The sequence below is a fragment of the Ambystoma mexicanum genome, chromosome 11 (genome assembly GCF_040938575.1).
Source record: "Ambystoma mexicanum isolate Mex_15411 chromosome 11, UKY_AmexF1_1, whole genome shotgun sequence".
NCBI lineage: Eukaryota > Metazoa > Chordata > Amphibia > Caudata > Ambystomatidae > Ambystoma > Ambystoma mexicanum.
The window spans coordinates 676,630,529-676,651,040 of record NC_090934.1 but is presented as its reverse complement, the minus strand read 5'-3'; the positions used below and the strand labels follow the sequence as shown (position 1 = coordinate 676,651,040).

Below are 20,512 nucleotides of genomic sequence, written 5' to 3'. Positions count from 1 at the left end.
CTTTATTTAGGTCTTGATCGCATACATTATAGGTAAAGGGGAGGAGGAAGACTCACCAGTCCCCACCAGCCAGGTAGCTCTTCCAACTGTAACTCCTGGAACCTATTGGAGGAAACATTACTTAATTTGCATGCGTTCCGAAATTCACTCTGACATCACAGCTACATGTGAACATATACACACACTGGAAAGGGATACAAGACACTACACGCTTCCCTTTCTACCAAACACAATAACACACACAGGGAAAGCGGGTTAGGATACCACACATCATCTACCAAAAACATTTAACTCACAACCAGAGTGATCTTTACCAAAAGTCAGAGAGAGAGGTGGAGAACAAACACACAGCCTATACACTGCCACCGTGTTGGAGGCGAGGAACAAACAGAACTGAAAAAACAGATATCCCAACCAGATACAGAGAACAGGGATCACATAGGCAGTTGACCCACACAGACTGAGGGACTGGGTGAGTGAACACCCACTATCTGGACCATAATTCTACTAAACTGGATTTAATTTGTAGCTCTCTTCCCAGTTTAGGGCGCTTTACCTTCTTTTTGATGCTATCCCTGGGTGGTGGGCCTTCCTTCTTGGTGTGGTGGGTCTTCACTTCTAGCTGCCCCCTTCCACAGCTCCTTAACTGCACTGTAGTTCCATTTCTAGGCCCCCGTCAAGGATCACAGGTTCCTTTATTTAGGTCTTGATCTCATACAATATAAGTAGAGGGAAGGAGAAGGCCCACAGTGCTTTACTTTTACTCTGCCCTGCTTGAAGTGCTTTACTTTTACTTTAATGTTCCCAGCCAGGTTCTTTGGATTTATTGTGCTCTTCCCTGCTTGAAACGCTTTACCTTTGCTTTGATGTTATCCCTGGGTGGTTGGTCTTCCTTTTTCTTTCTTTTAGGGGCAGCAGGTCTTGAATCATGGCTGTCCCCTTTCACAGCTCCTTGTCTGCACAGTAGTTCCGTTTCCAGGCCCCCTCAAGGACCACTCGTCCTCCGGGTGTAGTAAATGATGGTCCGTGACTCAGATAGGTACAGACAGGTTCCTTTATTTAGGTCTTAGTCACATATATCGGAAGTAAAGGGGATGAAGAAGACCCACCGGTCCCCATCACCAAGGTAGCTTTTCGAACTGCGACTCATGGAACCTATTGGAGGGAAACTTCAATAATATGCATGCATTCCAGCACTCACTCTGACATCACAGCTACATGCTAACACACACACAGGGAAGGGATGAAACACAAGATACAATAAATATGGATTTCAATCTGTGTCTCAATCTTTTAGAAAGAGGTATCGATTTTCAGGTACAGAATAAATAACTGTCGAAATCTGTAACAAATGAATGCATTCAAATTTGGGATATATAAAAAATTGAGTGTCTTCTCTTTTTCCCAAAGGACACCATGGTTTAATGGTTGGGGCTTTAACCTACCACGAGGGCAGTCTCTACTAGATAAGTGGAACCAAATCCCAGAGGGAATTGACATATTAATGACTCACGGCCCTCCTCTTGGTAAGTAAAGTGACACATATCCAGTGGATAATTTAATGTTTAAGATAAACACATAGACAATGTTATTCCTGGTTCAACAATCATTTTCCAATATTTGAACTAGTAATGCAAGTAATTTCATCTTTGAACATGGTTTGTATGAATACTTCAACTCTATATACTAACCGTTCATTTAATCATCTTGAAAATTGGTAATAATGAATGCCTGTTACTGATGGCTCACAATAGATATTTACTTGTTTAATGTTGGTTTGTTGTTTTCTTGTGCCATCATTCATAATTAAGTTATATTGTTTATGCTAAATAAGCCAATTACTACCTATGTTTTTTTACCTCGTGTCACAGGGTGACCAGGGTCAATAAACCAGCCCAGGCATAAGCTCTGTCAGAATGAGATTTCGTTATTTTAGAATGTCTTACAAGTGGGGGAAATATTCTGGGGAAAACAAAGGCAACTAACTCTTTGGTCCCCAGATCTGTTCAGCCCAATGGAAAGGAAGGGGGAAGGTGCCTTCCTTCCCCAGGCTTCTCCTTCTCGCAGAGCCTCTGTCCTTCACTGTCATTCTCTTTTTGAGGGTTTCCTGCACCCTTCTTCTCTTTTACCCGTTTTCCAGTAGTCTTGGCTTCGAGCAGTTCCTGCACCCTTTCTCATCTTTGCAGTCTCAGTCTCAGGTTTTACCCTACTTATGCTATTACTTTCAGTCTTAGGTTTAAGGGGTTTCCTCACCCTGTTATTTTCATCTTGAACCAAATGTGCTCTGACTTCTCCAGCATGGGGTCTGGCATGGATTCACATGCTCATGAATATTCCCCGTCGTCAGGCTGGGAATCCTCGGTGAAGGAAAAAAATCAGTTTCAGTTTTGTTTCTGAACTGTCTTTCTCCTAATAACCAATCACTGGTCTCTGGGTCATACTGCCCCCAGCCAATTACTGCCCTCTACCTAAGCCCTTCCTCTGGCAGCCATCTTCAGATTTTTACTGCACGTTCAAGTGTTGGGAGTCCTCGTGCCATAGCTCTCGAGCTTTTACTGCGATTTGCGATTTTTCAAAGTGTTTACACTCATTTTTTCGGTCAATCGAGCCTCAAGCTCCACCGATTCTACTTCCGATCAACGGGGACCCGTTTCGGAATTTTCTACGCCCCCCCCCCAAGGGAAAATTTTCATCGAGTTTCGCTTCTTGAAGGATTCGGGAAGACCTTTGAGGCCTACCCCACGTGGACATGGCCCAGGACAAAGGAAACACGACGCCCGGATCCAAGCTTTTCAGGAGTTGCCCTGGATGCAGATTACAAAATGTCTTCAAGGAAGATGAGCACTCTCGGTGCCTCTACTGCCTTCACAATGACAAAACGCACGTAGAGAAGGACTGTGCGTTTTGCAAGAATATGTCCGAACAGACAATGAAGGATCGTCGTACTCGACTCACCAACTGGCTGGAGGGGAAGAGCCCAGCAGCAGTTGAGAAGAAGAAGAAGTCTGAGCGGTCTTCTAAGACCTTTGAGGGCGCTTTGGTGATGGGGGCCTAACAGAAGGCAAAGCACTGCGAGTCCGCGGGTACTGGGAGCGCCAATGGTTCGGGCTCTTTGGCTGGCAGGCAGGGCGCGATGTCACAGATGCCATCAACCACGAGCCAACGCTCAGGGGGAAAAGGAAGTCAGAGAACCCGGGTAAGCTTTGGGAGAAGTCCCGGTCGATCTCGACGGCAGCAGCCGAGGGGGAGTGAGGCAGTGACCCTCCCCCCAAGGTGAAGGCCTCAGGCGCGCCCAAAGTCACGAAGGCCCTGATTCACTCGGCTAAGGCCTCGATTGATGGAGTTGCGGTGGCCCTGGTGAAGCCTGTGGAAGCTATCCTAGTGGAGACGACCTCCGGGCCTAGAGCTTCCCTGCCACCACGGAGGGAATCCTTTTTTCAGCCTATCGATAAGACCCCTGTGAAACCCCGAATGGAGAAAGAAGGGGGGGCATGGTAGCCATTACGGACAGAGATATCACCTCTGAAGATGAGCTGGCGGGCGTCGCAAAGATCCTGGACAAGAGGTTCGAGGAGGTCCAGTCCTACAGGAGGGACCCCGACGAGGCGAACAAGCAAAGCGATGGTGATGCCGACAAGGAGCCACGGACTGTAGAGGAGACGGAGGATACTACTCCCCAACCGTCGCTCCCATCGCAACCGGTGCCTATGCCACAAGACAACTCCGAAGCGATCTTGATGGCTATCCAGGCCTTGTGTATGAAGATAAGGACAAGGTTGCCCTTACCCCCAGTGGACAATCCAGCGGAATCTGGACCGTCGGGAAGCCCACCGAGCAAGCAGAGGCAAATCCATCCCCCTCCTGCTTTCCAGCCTACACAACCTTCACCTCCTTCCCCTCCAACGAGGGAGGAGACGGGGACGGCGATAACGGGGATGGACGACGACGGTGGTGACGACGGAATGGACCTCCCATCACCACCCGCTCGGGCTTCCCCCCCAAAGAAATTGGCTCTTTCTACGCCATGATCGCCAGGACATCTAAGCTCTTCCAGCTCTGCCCCGAAGAACAGAAGAAGGAGGGTTTCCTCTACCAACGGCGGGAGGCCAAGAGGAAGACTGTCTTCTCAGTCCTGTTTCTGGACGACATCTGGGACGAGGGGCTGGCGCTCCTGAAGAACCCGTCCACGGCTCCAGCTAAGAGAGACCGGTACGAGAAGAAGTACCGGGTCCCGGACTCCGCCCCCATGTGCCTCAGGGCACAGCCATCCCCGGATTCAGTGGTCTCCGCGGTGGCCAAGAAGAAATTAGCGGGGGCGACAGGTTCAACTTCAATGTCCCCACCGGACGGTGAGGGGAAGAAGCTGCACGCCATGGGACGACGGGCCATCTCGTCAGCGGCGACGACTATTAAAGCGGCCAATGCCTCGCGATCATGGCACGCTACTACAGGGAGCTGTGGTTCAGACTTCCTCCTGGACGACAAGAGGGCTGAGGCCCTGGAAATCCTAAAGGAAGGCGAGGTGGCTTTGGACGATGCCATTACGGTGGCCACGGACATCGCCGACACCGGCTTTCGCTAGATGGGCAACAGCGTTTGCCTTCGCCGGCACAGTAGGCTCAAGGCAACGGACTTCCATCATGACGTGTAGACCAGGGTTCTGGACATGCCATTCGATGGGAACAACCTGTTTAGCAAAACAGTAGACATGTCACTGCAGGCCATCAAGGTGGACACCGAGATGGCTCGGGCCTTTGGAGTTCTTCAACAACGACGGCCGTCCTTTCGAAACTCCGGGGGGAAGTCAGGCGCCTCCAAAGGATTCGGCGGCGTTTCCTCATCGTACCGCCAAGTGGCCCGCTCCTCGTCGCAGGAAGCCTACAGAGGACGCGGCAAGACAGGAGGATGGCGTCATCGTCGCCAAGGCGGCAAGACTGCGACGAAACAGGAATTAACCGGCTGTGGCGTCGGGCCCCCACCGAAGCACCCCGGTGAGAGGCCGGCTGGCGAAATTCGTCAGCATGTGGGAGTCCATCTTCACCGACCGTTGGGTGCTAGATGCCCTGGCCTGCGGGCACACTCTGGAATTTCAGAGAAGGTGTCCCCGTATACCACAAGTGGCCATGAAGGAAAACCATGTCCCACAACTACTTCTGGAGGTACGAACTCGACCCAAAAAAGGCTCCGGAGTGTACTCACGGTACTTCCTCGTCCAGAGGAAGACCGGCGGTTGGCGACCCATCCTGGACCTTCGTCGTCTAAACAAGTACATCGAGTCTCAGAAATTCCGGATGGTCACCCTCCAGCACGTGCTGGGACAGCTGGAGGAAGGCGACTTTCTATCGTCGCTGGACTTGGAGGATGCCTACTTCCATATCCCCATCCTAAAGGGACATCACAAATTCCTGCGATTCGTGGTCCAGGGGCGGCACTATCAGTTCATAGCCCTTCCCTTCGGATTGAAGTCAGCGCCCAGGGTATTCACCAAGTGCCTGGCACCAGTGGAGGCGCAGTTGCACCTGCAGGAGATCCACGTCTACCCCTACCTTGACGTTTGGCTCATCTGAGCAAAATCAAGAGAACTCGCCGTCGATCACACAGCGAAGACCGTCCAACTGCTCATGGATCTGGGATTCTCGATCAGCTTTGCGAAATCCCACTTGGTACCGTCGCAAGTCGCCCTGTTCCTGGGAGCCAGACTCGACACAGTGGCGTGATTGGCTTCACCGTCAGAGGAAAGGACGAAGGCCATCCTGGGCAAGGTACAACGGCTGTTGACCATGGACATGGCCAGGGTGAGGTCCATCAAGTCCCTATTCGGCATGATGTCCTTGTGTATATACCTCGTGCGCCTATGCAGGCTGCGGATGCGACCACTGCCGGAGTTCCTCGACGCCCGTTGGATGCAAGCGGCTGGCAGTTTTAAAGACAGGATCTCACTCAATGAGACTTTCCGCCAAGCGATCCGGTGGTGGGGCACCCGTGTGCATCTAGTGGTGGGCATGGATTTCCAGACCCCGGCACGCCAGGAAACGGTGACGACGGACGCCTCCCTGGAGGGATGTGGAGCGCACACCGGAGATCTCGACGAAAGAGCCATGCTGGAGAACAACAGTTACAGGTAAGTAACTTGTTCCTTACTCATTCCTGTGTTAAAGGGGGTACTGCACCCTTTCACTCCTGGACCCTTCTCCTAGCACCTTGCAGAGGGATATCAAGAGATTCTCACACAGAGCTGAGACACCCCACATTAGGTTTTCCTCCATCCATATCAGAGTGGCTTCTTGGGCTCTATGGGCTTCCTGGTTTAGGAGTATGACCTTCACCCTCACTGTTGCCTCACTACACCCCATCTTAAACTGATCCCCCTCGGCATGTCTCCATTAGTTCATTGCTTCCCCCACCTTTCACTCACCCCGTTCATGTTACGGTTTTGCCCCCACTTCCTTCTGTGAGCCAAATATACCATCTTGAAGCTTCCAGTTCTGACTGACTGGATCCTCTCACTTCTCTTCTTGATGATCCCCTTCCACCTCCTCCTGATACTCTCCAGCAATGCCTGATGTTTATACACCACCTCCTCTTGATACTCCTACTGATGTTCTTCTACCACCCCGCCTGACATTCTCCCACCACCTTCTCCTGGTGTACCTTCTCCTTCAACTCCTCCCCCCCCCTCCGATCTCTAGCTTTTTTCCCCTCACCACTTTGTTGAAAAACTCTTGCAGGTCCCTCAAATTCACTCCAAATGTCTGCCCTCCAACTCCTGCTCCAACCACTCACCCTGCTCTGATATTGATTAGTGCATGTATTTATATTTATTTTTTGGCTCTCGTGTGTAAACAAAAAAAGTAAAAAAAAAAAAGGGGAGGGGATTTGTGGGGGAACCCCCCCCATTTCAAATAATAAAACGCAATAAAAAAGAAATTCGACTTTTTCCACTTTTTTTTGATATTTTGACTTTCGACTTTTTTGTTTTCGATTTTATGACTATAAACCCATTCATACTGTACAGTGTATAATAATGATGTGGGCCTGAATTGATGATTGCTAATGTGGGGCTTCTTCAAAGCTCGTTTTGCTTGATTTGGCCATTGCTACATGTGGCTGTGGATTGTGGCTTCAAAAGCCAGGTTTGGGTTTTGCCATCCTGGTTTGCCAAAGCTGGAGTTCCTGTGTATGCACAGGAGTTGGCAGATATTCATTTAACAGGCTAAAGACATAATCACGCTAGGTTACCATCGGGTGACCTTGCAGTAGAATGTCCAAGCACACGGCAACAACAAGCACAATGCAGAACAGTTAAGAAATAAAGAACAAAGGTTCTAGACATCTATAGTCTTAAAACATTTATAATGAATTGGATACAGACTACTAATATGTTGGGAGGGATAGCAGGAGAACTTCCAATACAAATATGCTTAATCATCCAATATATAGGATGCCTCGTGCATGATCATATATATATATATATATATATATATATATATATATATATATATAGATATAGATATAGATATAGATATATATATATATTGTTTTTTATAAAGGTCTCTTAAATTAGATTGTGTTAGAAGAAAGTGAGTTTTGGATATATCTGACTAGCTATGGATCCAAAAATTCAAATACTGAACATACCCTATAGCAGTTTCAATTAAACATAGGTCATGCCACTGCGAATTAACGATAAAAAGCATTTATTGAATCATTTCATGCGAAATACATCATTGAGCTGTGTCTGTTTCTTGGACAGACATTGCAAAAACTGAAAACCCAATAAAAAATCATCTCAATCAATCCTCTCCCACACACACTAGGCATCCATACCATTCAAACACATAAAGCAAAAAATGAGCAAAACAGAAATGTAGCTAGTTGTAGTTCTATCTTAAAACCCAAAATCATAAGTCTCTTTTACTGGACATGATGTCTATCAAAACGCTAGTACGTGGCGTGCAATTAATGTCAATGATTGTCTCCTTCAACATACATGTACAGGTGAAATGTTGTCTGTGTTCATATCGTCGACTTGAGTTTCGGCTATAGTGGTCCAATGGCAAGCAGCAGGAAGAGGTACAAAGGTGGAGCAGGAAGATCCTCTTGACACTATGGTAAAAAAATACAATGGAAAACGAAATTGCCAGACACATCTGTCGGTGTGTATCATGTTCATCACATGCAACTGCATACTGTGTCATTCCAAGGTGTAGCTAAGTGCAATTAATGCTGTGGAGAGACTGAGACCAGTGAGGACCCCACACCAAATGAGGTCGAGATGCCTAGAGCCAGAACAATGGAAGAACCAAATGAAGTGGAATGTGGCCTCGGGGTGGGGGCATGCTGGGTGCATGCTGACCCAAGTACTATTTCTCTGTGTGTAAAAGATATTGCTAGGGAGCGTGCAGAGTACCGCAACTAAAGGAGGGCTGCAGGAGGGCAGTGCCCTAGTTACCGTTGAATGCTTGCTCGGGAAATGCTTGTGAGTCCACAACGAATACTGAATTGTGTATTCATTGGAAAGGAGCAAGCCTTCACATCGCTCGGCTGCGAGACGGAAAGCCTCACTATGGCAGAGGAAAAGCTATGGATCCAAACCAGGCTGGAGTGGCGATTGGAATGCCCATTGAAGAAACCTTTCTGGACTTTCTAACGGGAACGGCTGACCACCATTGCCCAAAAAAGATGTTGGTTTGCTGTGAAGGACAGAAGGAATTGTGATTTCCACAAAGGTTTATCCTGTTGGATTCCTTGGGGGATGGTCTCTCAAAGCTGAGCCCTCCAATACCCATGTCTGTGACTGCACTCAATTCAAAATACATTGACGCCCACAAAACTGCTCAACAGAAACCCCATGGTGTAAAACTACAGAGTTTGTCTGCAGAAAGTGATAAACAGCATTGCTAGTCAGCTTGCCGTCTTCATAGCTTAATCTTGAGGAGCTGTCAAGGCAGTATCTGGTTACTGTAGACAATGGTGCCAGATTACTAAATCTTGTACAATATTCGTCCTAGCTCAAAAGTAGTTGGTGCTATCTTGGTGCTACCTATGTGTTTCATCGACAATCTCTCAGATCTATTTTGAACCCGGCTGTACATGTTTTTCCTAGCAGCCTTTTAACTTGGTCTTTCAAATATGCACTCTGTTGCACATATGAGTTGGGACCCGCAATGAATAGGTGCAGCTTTGCATAGGTTCAGGGCTTTGCAGAAGACATCAAAGTCGCACAACCCAAAAACAAGACTCAAACTCTGCACACTCTGGAAGCTCATCCTCCATCATTAAAATGACTCGTGGGCAAAAAACGCCCTTTACTGTCAAGCCGGCTTTGCCCCCAAAGAATGTTCAGGGGTTATGGCAGGTTGGCTTGGCTCTGGTAATCATCCCAGAAACCCTGGCATGCATCCTTCTCATGTGGCCCAGGAAAGGCCGCCTCTACCAGATTCTGACCCTGAGGGTCGTATTATGTGGGAGGATCACATGGGAGGAGGTTCAGGTCAGGAAGAATTGGAGAACACTCTGAATAATGTCCATAATGATCATCATGTTTTGATGGCTTATTGTGGAGTGAAAGATTATGAAGTTAAAACCACTAAGAGCATTGGGGACATCAGTGCCATAATGCTCTAAGTACCGATATTAGGAAGAGGGCTGCAGAGTTGCTAACCGCAATGCGTGGTCTAGTTTTTGTAACAACCCACACCTGAGTGGACCCTTTAAACATTTAAAGGCCAATCAGGTGCAGGTTAGTGAAGAGCAGCGGGAACAGTGTGTGCAGCGTGAGCAGCAGAAGCAGCAACAAGAGGAAATAGAGGTTGGGACTGGTGCATTGCCATTAGCGGGACGCCGTGCTGAGGAAGTGGCGAAGGTGGGTGACCCATGCAGGTGCAGAGGCCGTGCAGCAGGAAGCGGTGTGGAGGCCGGCTGTCCCAACGGAGAGCGAGAGAGAGGCTCTCTGTGTCCTGCATCTTGCTTCAGTGAGATATTCTCACGGAAGCGCGTGTGGAGTAACAAGTACTCCATTGACAGTCAGTGCGAGCAGAGGAAAGCAATGCAAAGCTGTCAAACATCAGTGAGGGCCCGACGTGTGAAGAAGCAGCAAGTCTGCAGGAGCCGCCAGAACATACCAGTGAGTTGGCCTGTTAAAGGTCACCCTGGGGCACTCCAAAGTAGACCACTGGGCAGACATACCTCTTTTGAATACTCAACATTTAAACTAAAGCGAGCAGGAGAGTATTTTAACTAGCATTGCCAAAGCCAAGAATGGGCGATACATGAGCAGAGCAAATGTAACCTTTAAATAGGGAGAGGTTGAATGAGAGAATACCGTGACCCACATTTTCAAAGCCAAAAGGATATAATAAAAGAGCAAAGGGGATATCACCTGCTTAAAGAGAGATCCACAACAAAGGAACATTATAACCTAGAATGCCAACAATCAATAGGTTGTATAAAAAGAAATCACAGGTTGCAGGATAAATGCCATCCTTGTAAAAAAGGATCAAGGGGGAGATAAGTATAACCTGCATTGCCTAAAGCAAACAGATTCATACGAGAATCATTGTCCTTTTGTACAATATATATGTAAAAGAATTTGGGAACCACTTACATTGAAAGTCACGTAATTGAATCAAGAAGCGGTTGTTGATTTCTCTTTACCCAGTGAAGATTTAACGGTGGAAAGATTAGAACAAGCGTCGCCACAGAGTACAAATAGTAGTGGTAGGAGTTTTAATCCTGGCAGGAGAGTATACTAGGAAAAGGACGAATAGAGATTAGTCCTGGAAGGTGAGTGAACTAGGAAGAAGCTGATTTAGAGTACTGGAAACAATCCTGACAAAACGGCATTGTTCATGAAGAAGAAATGTGATGTGATAACATTGTGGGAAAGCGTGGCTGCACCAACTGCCTGATCTCGCTACTTTGCACTGCGTTTGCCCCTTCACCCTTTGTTCTGAGCTTACCAGTCCCGTGGTCTCATATGATTCCCCCCTTGGCCACGTCTATGCACGCATACACATTTTCTCTTGCTTATGTGGCTGGTCTCCTGCTCCCTCACCTTTGCTCTCTCCAGCCACGATCCTGTGCCTACTCACTCATAGAAACTGGCAAGCCACATTTCTGTTTCACAGTGAAGAGCGCTATTCATTACCTATGTACTGCATAGTAGTAGGTTGTCTAATGTATGCACCTTCATCAATGCTGCTCTTACCACTTGTTTCTGCATTTTGATGTTAGCCCCACAGCCCACAAGGAGGTGCCATCTTGTACTCACAATGATAATGGTACTTACCTCCCGGGACCTGCTGGGTTTTGTACCTTCCTTACCTTTAACCTCAATTGGCACTTTCAGCCCTGCGCTGTACTGCCCATTTGCACCTGCCATTGATGTAGCCCCCTGCACCATGAGGTGAGGCATTCCAATATTGATTTCTACCTAACTTGTACCTGCATAATTGTTGTAGCCCCCGGCACAATAGGGTGAGACATTCCCAAATTGAGCACCCACTCCAATCCTTCATTTCCAGCATTGTGCTATGTTGAACCTTGTTCACTTGCATTTATTGTACCCCTCTCCTCCTTCCCGCCTGATCATTGCTCCTTCCTCCCCATCCTGCTTTTCCCCTCCTCCCCATTCTTTCCCTTACTGCACTTACACACTCTTGTCACATGACCTAGTAGGAACATAATTGTTTGTCTTTCTTCCCTGTTCATCCCCACCCTCCACTTCCCCTGTTCCCCCCTTTCTGTGTCTGCACTTGCACACTCCGAATCGTCTTACGAACTAGTAGGAACGGTACTGTTTGTCTTCTCTCCCTCTTCATTCCCAGTTTACACTTCCCCGTCTCCCCTTCTCCCCTCATTCTGTTACTGCACTTGCATGATCCGAATGCCTCAAGACCTAGTAGGAACGTTTTTGCTTTATGTTTTCTTCCTAATACCTCCCCCTCCCTTGTCTTGATGGGCCTTGAAACACATTTTTGCTGTATAGGCGCATTATAAATAACCAATAAATAAATAACATGTGATTTGCTTTCAGAGTGGATAATATTTACATTGAAACTTTGTTGACATATGAAGAGAGAAACCTGTTTAGTTTACCAAGCAAAGATTGTGGAAGCTGCGATAATTTTCTTTACGATAACACATTCTTGCTTGGAACTGAATTAGTAAACTTAGCCAAGACAAAGGATGTTTTGGAACTGTGTATGTTTTACTTTGCTAGTAAAAGGAACTTTTCTGAAACTGAACTTTGGTTTATAGTATCCTGTATTGATCCAGGGGAAGGGGATCCAACCCGAGTCACAAGGATCCTTGTTTGATTGTGTTTCTGAATTCCTTTGTTATTATATGAAGCTCACCTTGCCAGACATGTCCTGCATGTTTTGTTGTGTATATATATTGGTGTGAGGGACAGATACATTTGGACATTATTTAATAAATGGCTTCTTGTGAGACAACTCTATCTACTTGTCTGTCTCGAATTTCTGAACCCTCAACACTGCCCTCTCCTCATGTGACCATAATAGACTTATCTCTACTGGGGCTGGGGATCCCTCAGGTAGGACGTCGCAGCTCTAGTGGTGTGGACACAACAATGATCATTACAAATCAATATGTTGGAGATTACAGCAATCACACAAAGGCTTTACGGGCACAATAATCGGCATACATACCCTCATGAGAATGTACAACACATAAAAATATACTATGTAAACACACAGGGAGGCACACACTGTCCAATATTTTCACAGTAAGCACAAAAGATGTGTCAGCTGTGTTTCCTTAGAAAGATCACAATAGTTGTAGAGCATGTGCCAGGATATGCAAAGAATTCACGCTTAGTGTCCACAGCTGCGGGCAGTGTAATGTCCATCAATTAGTCATATGCTTTTTACCCCCAAAACCAATGATTCAGAAAGTTGTATACAAGATGCAAATAAACAAATGTTCTCATGCTAATTGCCCCAACATGGGCAACACAATTATTGTATCCGTGTCCATTGCAAATTCCAGTATCATCCCTGATCATCATACCAGTAATCCATGCACTTACAAAAACAGGGACGAATCAGACACCCCCTTTCAGCAGCATGGCACCCGAGGTCATAGAATATGTCCACTTAGAACTCTCTGAAAGATTTATAGTGAGCCTGAGCATGCCAGTGAAACCTAATATAATGTTCTGTTAGTATAACAAATAGAAATACACTGTGGCATGGTGTAGCACATTTAATATGTATTGATTGTGTTGCCCAAAAAAGGAAATGGTGACTTGTTCAAGATTCCATTGTCTTCATTGAGACATTATACAATGTTGCAGTACACACTCATGTGGTGCAAAGTGCCAGTAGTAAAGACCTTTATGAAGAGGATCAAAAGGTTGCATCCAACAATTATCACCAAATTGGGATTTGAGTACTGTACTATATAGACTCATGTGTTCTCCTTTTGAACCTATGCACACAACCTCTTTTAAATATTGAAGGATAACTGTGGCTTACTTGGTGATTACTAATTCTGTTTGCAGTGTGAGTAAATTAAAGATTCTATTGGCAATATATTTCCTTAACATTCATTAGGATGCAATGGTCTTTAGAACAGAAGTACAGTTTCCATCAAAGGGGGTACTGATGTTTCATTTTAATTGAGTCATTAGTATTTTTCCCAAAACCTCAGTTAAACATAGAAAGAAGTTGCATACTCTTTGTCACGTAACAGCCTACATTATCAGAAAGCAAGGCGTTTGAAAGACAAAAACAATTTTGCGACTTATAAGGGCATTCAAGAACAACCTGACATGCAAGAAACATCTGCACAAGCCTAGAGCCCATTGAACTAGACCTACTTTTGTTTAATTAAATGTTGATGCGCTAACTAATTTATGTATATCGGAAGGTTAGGTGTTCTGTGCATACTTTTAACAAAACATTACTGCCTAGCCAAGACACTCAAGCCAGGCTTGATTCGTAAATTAGGAAAGCATTACTAAAGGACCTGTTTCATATTGTCCCTAATCACATAGCTACCACTTGGGAGATACGCTTGCTAAAATCTGCATATGAAATCAAAATAGATTCACATGCGGGAAAAGCAAAATCATACTTATCACAACAGTATTTTTGCAACTTGTATCTATTTTAGAGTCACATGTTCCCACAGACCCCACAGATGGTCACAGTATATCTCAAGTGTTTAAATGTGTATTGATAATGTTAATCAACATATTTTTATTAAATACAGCATGGAACTTGAAATTGGGATGTATTCAGATTTTTTTCCACAGGATCCAAATGTCACCTCTTCGCCAGTCTCTCGCTGCCCTTCTTTACATGTACAACCTAATCTGGATCTATTTCAATATAATTTCCCGTCCTTTGTCCCCTTTGGACTTAACATGTGGTACTTGACTTCTCCAGCATGGGGTCTGGCATGGATTCACATGCTCATGAATATTCCCTGTCGTCAGGCTGGGAATCCTCGGTAAAAGAAAAAACACTTTCACTTTCACCTTAAAATTCTATTTCTCCTCTAAACCAATCAGTATCCCCTGAGTCAAACTGCCCCCATCCAATGACCATCCTCTCCCTAAGCCCCGCCTCTGGCAGCCATCTACAGTTTGATAAGCACGTAAAGTGGCAGTATGACCCAGAAGAGCCGCATAGGGGCCGGAGGGAGGGAGGGTTCGCATGTGAATCCATGCCAGACCCATGCTGGAGAACAATAGTTACAGGTAAGTACCTTAAACCTTCTCCAGCATGGGGTCTGGCATGGATTCACACGCTCATAAATAATGAATACACAGCAGTACACATTACACAACCATGGGAGGTGGCAAGGCTCAACAGAAGTAATAAACACTTACCCCTGGAAAAGAATCACCTCAAGCAAACAGGCTGTGTAGCACTGCCTAGCCGACTGGACTCCTCCCTGGAATCCCTGTCGACACAGTAGAACTTTGTGAAGGTATGCGTGGACCTCCACGTCGCAGCCCTGCAGATGTCGAGCAGGGGTACACTAGAAAAGAATGCAGTCATCGCAGCGGATGCTCTGTGGAGTGGGCTCTCAGCTGGCCCGGCAGAGGCCGGTTAGCCAGCCGATGATAGTGCATGATGCAGCCTGAGAGCCATCTTGAGATGGAAGCCTTGGACAAGGCCTTCCCACTATTCACAGGTCCAAAGTTCACAAACAATTGAGAAGTCTTCCGAAAATTCTTCTTGCATGCCATGTAGAACTTTAAGGCACGAGAAACATCCAGCAAATGTAAGGTCCTATCCGCCGGCGATGAAGATTTCGGGAAGAAAAAAGATAACACCAAATGCTCGTTGAGGTGGAATTCCGACGGAACCTTCGGTATGAAAGAGGGATGCGTACAAAGCACCACCCTCAATTCATGGAACGTTGGATATGGCTGCTTGCAGGACAGAGCCTGGATCTTACCCACTCGTCTGGCTGAGGTGATGGTGAGGTCACTTATTTTCCCCGTTTTCGTTTTTGTGCCTCATACATAGTTTAATCCACTCACTGGTTCTATGATGGACATCATACTTAATTCCTTACATAATTCTTTCATTTGGATTGGACATTTGTTTTTTAGTATGCATCACACCTTCACCCTTTCAATGAGGGTCAGTTTACCAAAATGCCCCATCCTTTACTCTTTACAAGATTAATGGGTATTTGAATAGACTTTGGTTCCAATCATACATTTCATGTTACTCATTCAACGATTTGATGATGTTTATACTGTTAATAGAATTAGTTTCCTGGTATGCATTGTATTGCACTTGCACTGTCTTGATGAAGTTTGGTTTCACAGCTAGCACCATATTTTACCCTTTCATCTCTTTGTTTAGACTGTTTCCCTCCATGTCTCGCATAGTTATAGACTTTTTATTTGCGATATCAGACTGTATGCCCCCACAAGCATCGGTTCTCTTCCAGTGTTCACCAAACTTGGTCTGGGCACTTGCACTTTAGTTCCCTGCCGCACTAAATATTTGTCTTTTTATTTGGAAGATCAGAGTGCATCAATCCATTTTTTTCTCAATAGTCCTTACACACATCCTTTTAAAGTGTTTGACTGGGATACTTAGTTTTTTGTACTGGGTTCATCAGATCACTCCTTCAATTCTGGTTCTTTTACCTTACTCCTCTTCATCACTCTGCATTGGTTCTGCAGAATTCTTGCACCTGCATCACTTGTCACTAAGTTTCTCAAACAGTTTCTTCGTGTCACAGTATGCACTGAGACCAACACCCTAAACGATACTTTTGCTTCCTCTCCCCTCCTTTCTACTGGTTCATTGACCTGTTTGTGAGCTGCACGCTCACTTGCTCTATCAGCTCTTCATCTAGTGTCCCTTGCATTTCGATCTTCCTCTGTGGCCAAAACCGGTTCCTTCAGCATATGATGTAGGTCTCGTTGCCCTGCTGCTCGTGGTACTTAGACTGGCAACTTCTCCAATTCCACACGGACAACCTGCCTCCACGCTTACCCCCAGATGCTCACACATTTTCCACCTCCCTTTTGCTTTTGAAAGGGTTGGGGTTCCACTGGCCTCCTCATGACTCTGAACGTCGCCGTTCCTGCTTCCTTGGAAAGAGCAACTCATCATAGTGTGATATTTTCTACTACACAATTCACAATAGCAATGAAAACATAAACAGTCTAAAGGTGGCATTGACTTCAGGAGAACTGTTTGAAGTAAAAGGATGCCCATGTTGACGTTTAGTACAGAAACTCAAGTAAAGGGAAATATGACATACAAACCACCACTATATGGCAGACTATACATAGCATGTGCATCTAAAACACATACAAGCTGCAAAAATAATATTACAGTCAGTAACGTCCTTTTACAATGGTCCCTTCACCTAGAGTAAATGGTAATGTTGGGCAGATCACTCTGCCCGTTGGGGTTATTAATAGTATTGCACCGGATTTTCGAGAAAAGCAGTGGTGAAATGAGTTCCACATTTTGTGTTGGGTTATAAAAGCAGAATGGCTGGTGCTGCCTGCTGGTCTTTATGCTTGTGGTTACCTGTGGGGGCAGTGCCTAGAGTGACCTCAAGAGCATAGTTAATTGTAGTTTCCAGGAAAAGCAGATGTTTTCATCAGCTAAACCTTCGAGCTGCAGGTGGGATAACCGAGGGCAACTCTGCATGTATACTGCAATTAATTACGTTTATAATATAACAAGATGGAGGGCTTTTGTTTACATTGAATATACGCTTGTACCACTGTGCAGGGAAGGCGTCTGAGCATGGCTGTGACTCCAGAGGGGCGTTTGATTATGCTCTTTAGCATGACACGCATTTCTGAATCATTTCTGACGAGCCTTATGTGTGAGGCGCAAATGTTCTGCTGCTCGGATCCTACCTTCAAGGGAGCATTTCTGCTGAAATTTGTTGTTCTGCCGCTTTGTGATTTTTGCAGTTATTAAAATGTATTTCAGATGGTATTTGCATTGTGTGTTGGAAATTTAAGAACCAGGAAAGTGAGTTTACACAATTAACTTTGGGATGGGTCTGAGCCCCTGTATCCTAGTGCAGTGCCTCCAACTATTGCCTTTCTTTCATATTTGATATTGATTGTCTTGTCAAGGTTTCAATCTGCTCCCATCCGTGTCTGCTCAAATAATGTCTGCAAAGCCTGTTAAATTTAATGCAACTGAATTGGTAGTCATAAGTAAGTTGGGCAGAGGAGAATGAGGATGGGATTTTAGAAAGGTGTTAGGTATTTTAAAAACAAATGCATTTTTTATAGATCTAGAAGGTTCAGTTGGGTTCCATCTTTTTATCCAATTCCACTTCATGAGCGAGTTTCGGCAAAGTACTGTTTCTGATCAGCTATGTATTTAACATCTTGCAGTGTTCTTTTCCGATACTCAAATAAGATTACTATTCTCAGATTTCAGATTCCTCTGTTGAGCATACCTTTTTTTTTAAAATCTGGTTATCGCTCTTGGACCACATTCATTCCATTTCCATACAAAGGTGTTTCAAGTTTTTTTGCCTCGATGGTTACAATTTAAACCAAAGGGGTATGATTATAGACCATCAGAAATAGTCAGATGTATGATTGCTTATGCGGCCTATTTCCGTAGTTTGATTGCTCAAGTGTTTGTTTCTGAGGATGCAGAACATATTAATTCTGAAGTTAGGGAGGATGAAAGAGTCCTACAGCCACAGTTGATACGTTTTGTGGACGAGAGGATACACTGAGTTGGCACTAGGGTTGGACCAGCACATGTTCAATAGAAAAGTTTTTAGAAGAAGGGCAATGTGCAAACTTCCAGAACACCAAAGATGATTAATGATGGGAAAGAAGGCACACACCAACATGGGTGGGTAGAATTGGAGGGATTTCTGCTCTTCAAAAAAGAGGGGGCCTAGTATCGAGCAACTATCCATGGTTTATATTGTGCCAACAGGGGTTATTTTGTTAACAGTCCAACATGTTGAAGCCTGGAAACAGTCACGCGATGATAATGCAAGGTAGCTATCTGAGCCAGGTATTGAGTATGGTGCCATAGCGTGAAACATTGCATTTAAGTCAAATATATATTTCGGAGATAAAATTGATGATGTTTAACACATGATGATGGACTTGAGGCAACTGGAAATATTTAAAGGAACTAAGTTTTGAAGACTGCGAAATCAGATTAGATGAAGTGTGAGCAGCTTTTGGATTACAATTAACATCAGGACAATATGCCCATCGCAGTAGACTGCCTCTTGAATTGCATTTACAGCAAAGTGAATTGATGTGCTTGCTTTGCCGGCCTCTTTTATTATATGGAAAGAGATGGCAGTGAAAGTCAAAATTATCCACAGCGCTTGTACAGAGGCTTGTAAATAACAAAGAGGCAGCAGATGTCAAGGAAGTGTGGGTGAACTGTCAGTACACTACCACGTTCAAGAAGAATAGACATATGGTCCCAAAACACACTGCGCCAAAAATGCAAGAATTTAAATACAGTAGTGTATTTATTTGAGTTGATCGGTCAGCCCGACACGTGTTTCAAGCCAAAAATGGCTCTTCATCTGAGGCTTAATACAGAGGTTGCAATCGCAAACCGTAGGGGCGTAAATTGCCAATGCAAACCATAGGGGCATAAATTGCCAATGCAAACTCTTATGCTTCGCAGATGCGGAAGAGGCTCGGCGCTGGACAGAAAGCAACAGATTTTGGCTCGGGTTAGTGCCAGAGAAGTAGTGGGGAGGAGGTAGAGACTGTGGCACATTTGCCTCCCCAGTCAAGTGAAGTGATTAACAGAGGGGAAGAGGAGCTAGAGCTAGGACTATCATTCATAGCCAAACACTTGATTTAGCTTTCCCTCATACAGTAGTGGAATAGAGAGTTATGTGCTAAACGGTTGGATTGGTCATATCTCAGAAGTAGAGACAATTATTTGACGATTGCCAGTACCCCTTTGAAATACATGATAACATTGACTTCCTTAGGGTACAGGATTATCTAATCGGTTTTAATTCTGCTCCAGCATCATAAAAGCAGTTTGAAAATTACAGCTGCAAGGATATCTTCCTGCCTTCCAAGGGTGTAGCTCAAACTGATGCATTACCTGTTATTCCACCGGACCAAGGGTTGTGATCTTTTGGAGTTTTGAATGGGCTTGAACACGTTTTGAATTTTCCAGTATAAGAGGAAATGGAGGATCAGAATATTGAGGCAGAATTCTATTATGTGGAAGGTAATTTGCTGTGGGCGAATAGGCTTTTATTTGTAACAGTAGAACAAATACATTTTAAGCTAGAGCATGATGTGAGAAACCAGAAGGTGTCTCACCCACTAGTCCCTGCGGATCTCTCTCTCAGGTGTCCAGGGCACGGCCATCGCCTTTGGATCCAGACCTTGGGAGTGGACCATTGTGGAAGGATCACCTGAGTGAGGGGTCCTCAGTGAGTGGGACACGAGATGGTGAGACGCGGTATCTCTCTTTCCTGTGGCACCTTTGCCCTACCCTATTGGATGGGATACATAGGAAATGTACCACCCCAACCCCCTTTGCTGCACAAACACTTTCACGTGGATAGCCCGCTCTTGGAGAAAACATACTAGCACCCTAGCAGTATACCTGTCGTGTCCCAATACATTGGTCAGACGAGGTCAGGAAATTACTGACCATCACTCACAACTGACTTCCATTAAGCTTCCCCACACAGATAAAAGGCGGGGCACAAAAGCACACTCTGAGTGAGGTAAAGCACACGAGGGAACAGAAGTTTGGAGACGGCAGCTGAACGAGAGACTAAAGATGGCAAAACAGGAGGAGTTCACAAGGAGGGAAGTTCCCTTGACCCTTCCCACAAGAAACTGTTACTTTCAAGAACCCTTGAGATTAGAAGGCATAAGACTAGGAAACCAGGCTGAAGAAACAGGTATTATGCTTCGGAGATACCTGGGGCCCTCCTGCGACACTAATCAAGATGGGGATATGCATCAACCGCCGTGGTACCGTCCAAGGTTCCAAGAACAAAGCAGCATCAG

The 20,512-nt window shown here is 45.4% G+C and overlaps 1 protein-coding gene across 4 annotated transcripts in view; it reads left to right on the top strand.

Annotated features, from left to right (window-relative positions):
* MPPED2 (metallophosphoesterase domain containing 2) overlaps nucleotides 1–20,512 on the top strand; it is a 1,149,018-nt gene that overhangs the window by 893,402 nt on the left and 235,104 nt on the right. For all 4 annotated transcript variants that reach the window (XM_069623535.1, XM_069623537.1, XM_069623538.1 and 1 more), the window contains exon 5: nucleotides 1,411–1,526. In XM_069623535.1, the coding sequence (XP_069479636.1) occupies nucleotides 1,411–1,526 (116 nt within the window). The remainder of the gene's footprint in view (nucleotides 1–1,410; nucleotides 1,527–20,512) is intronic.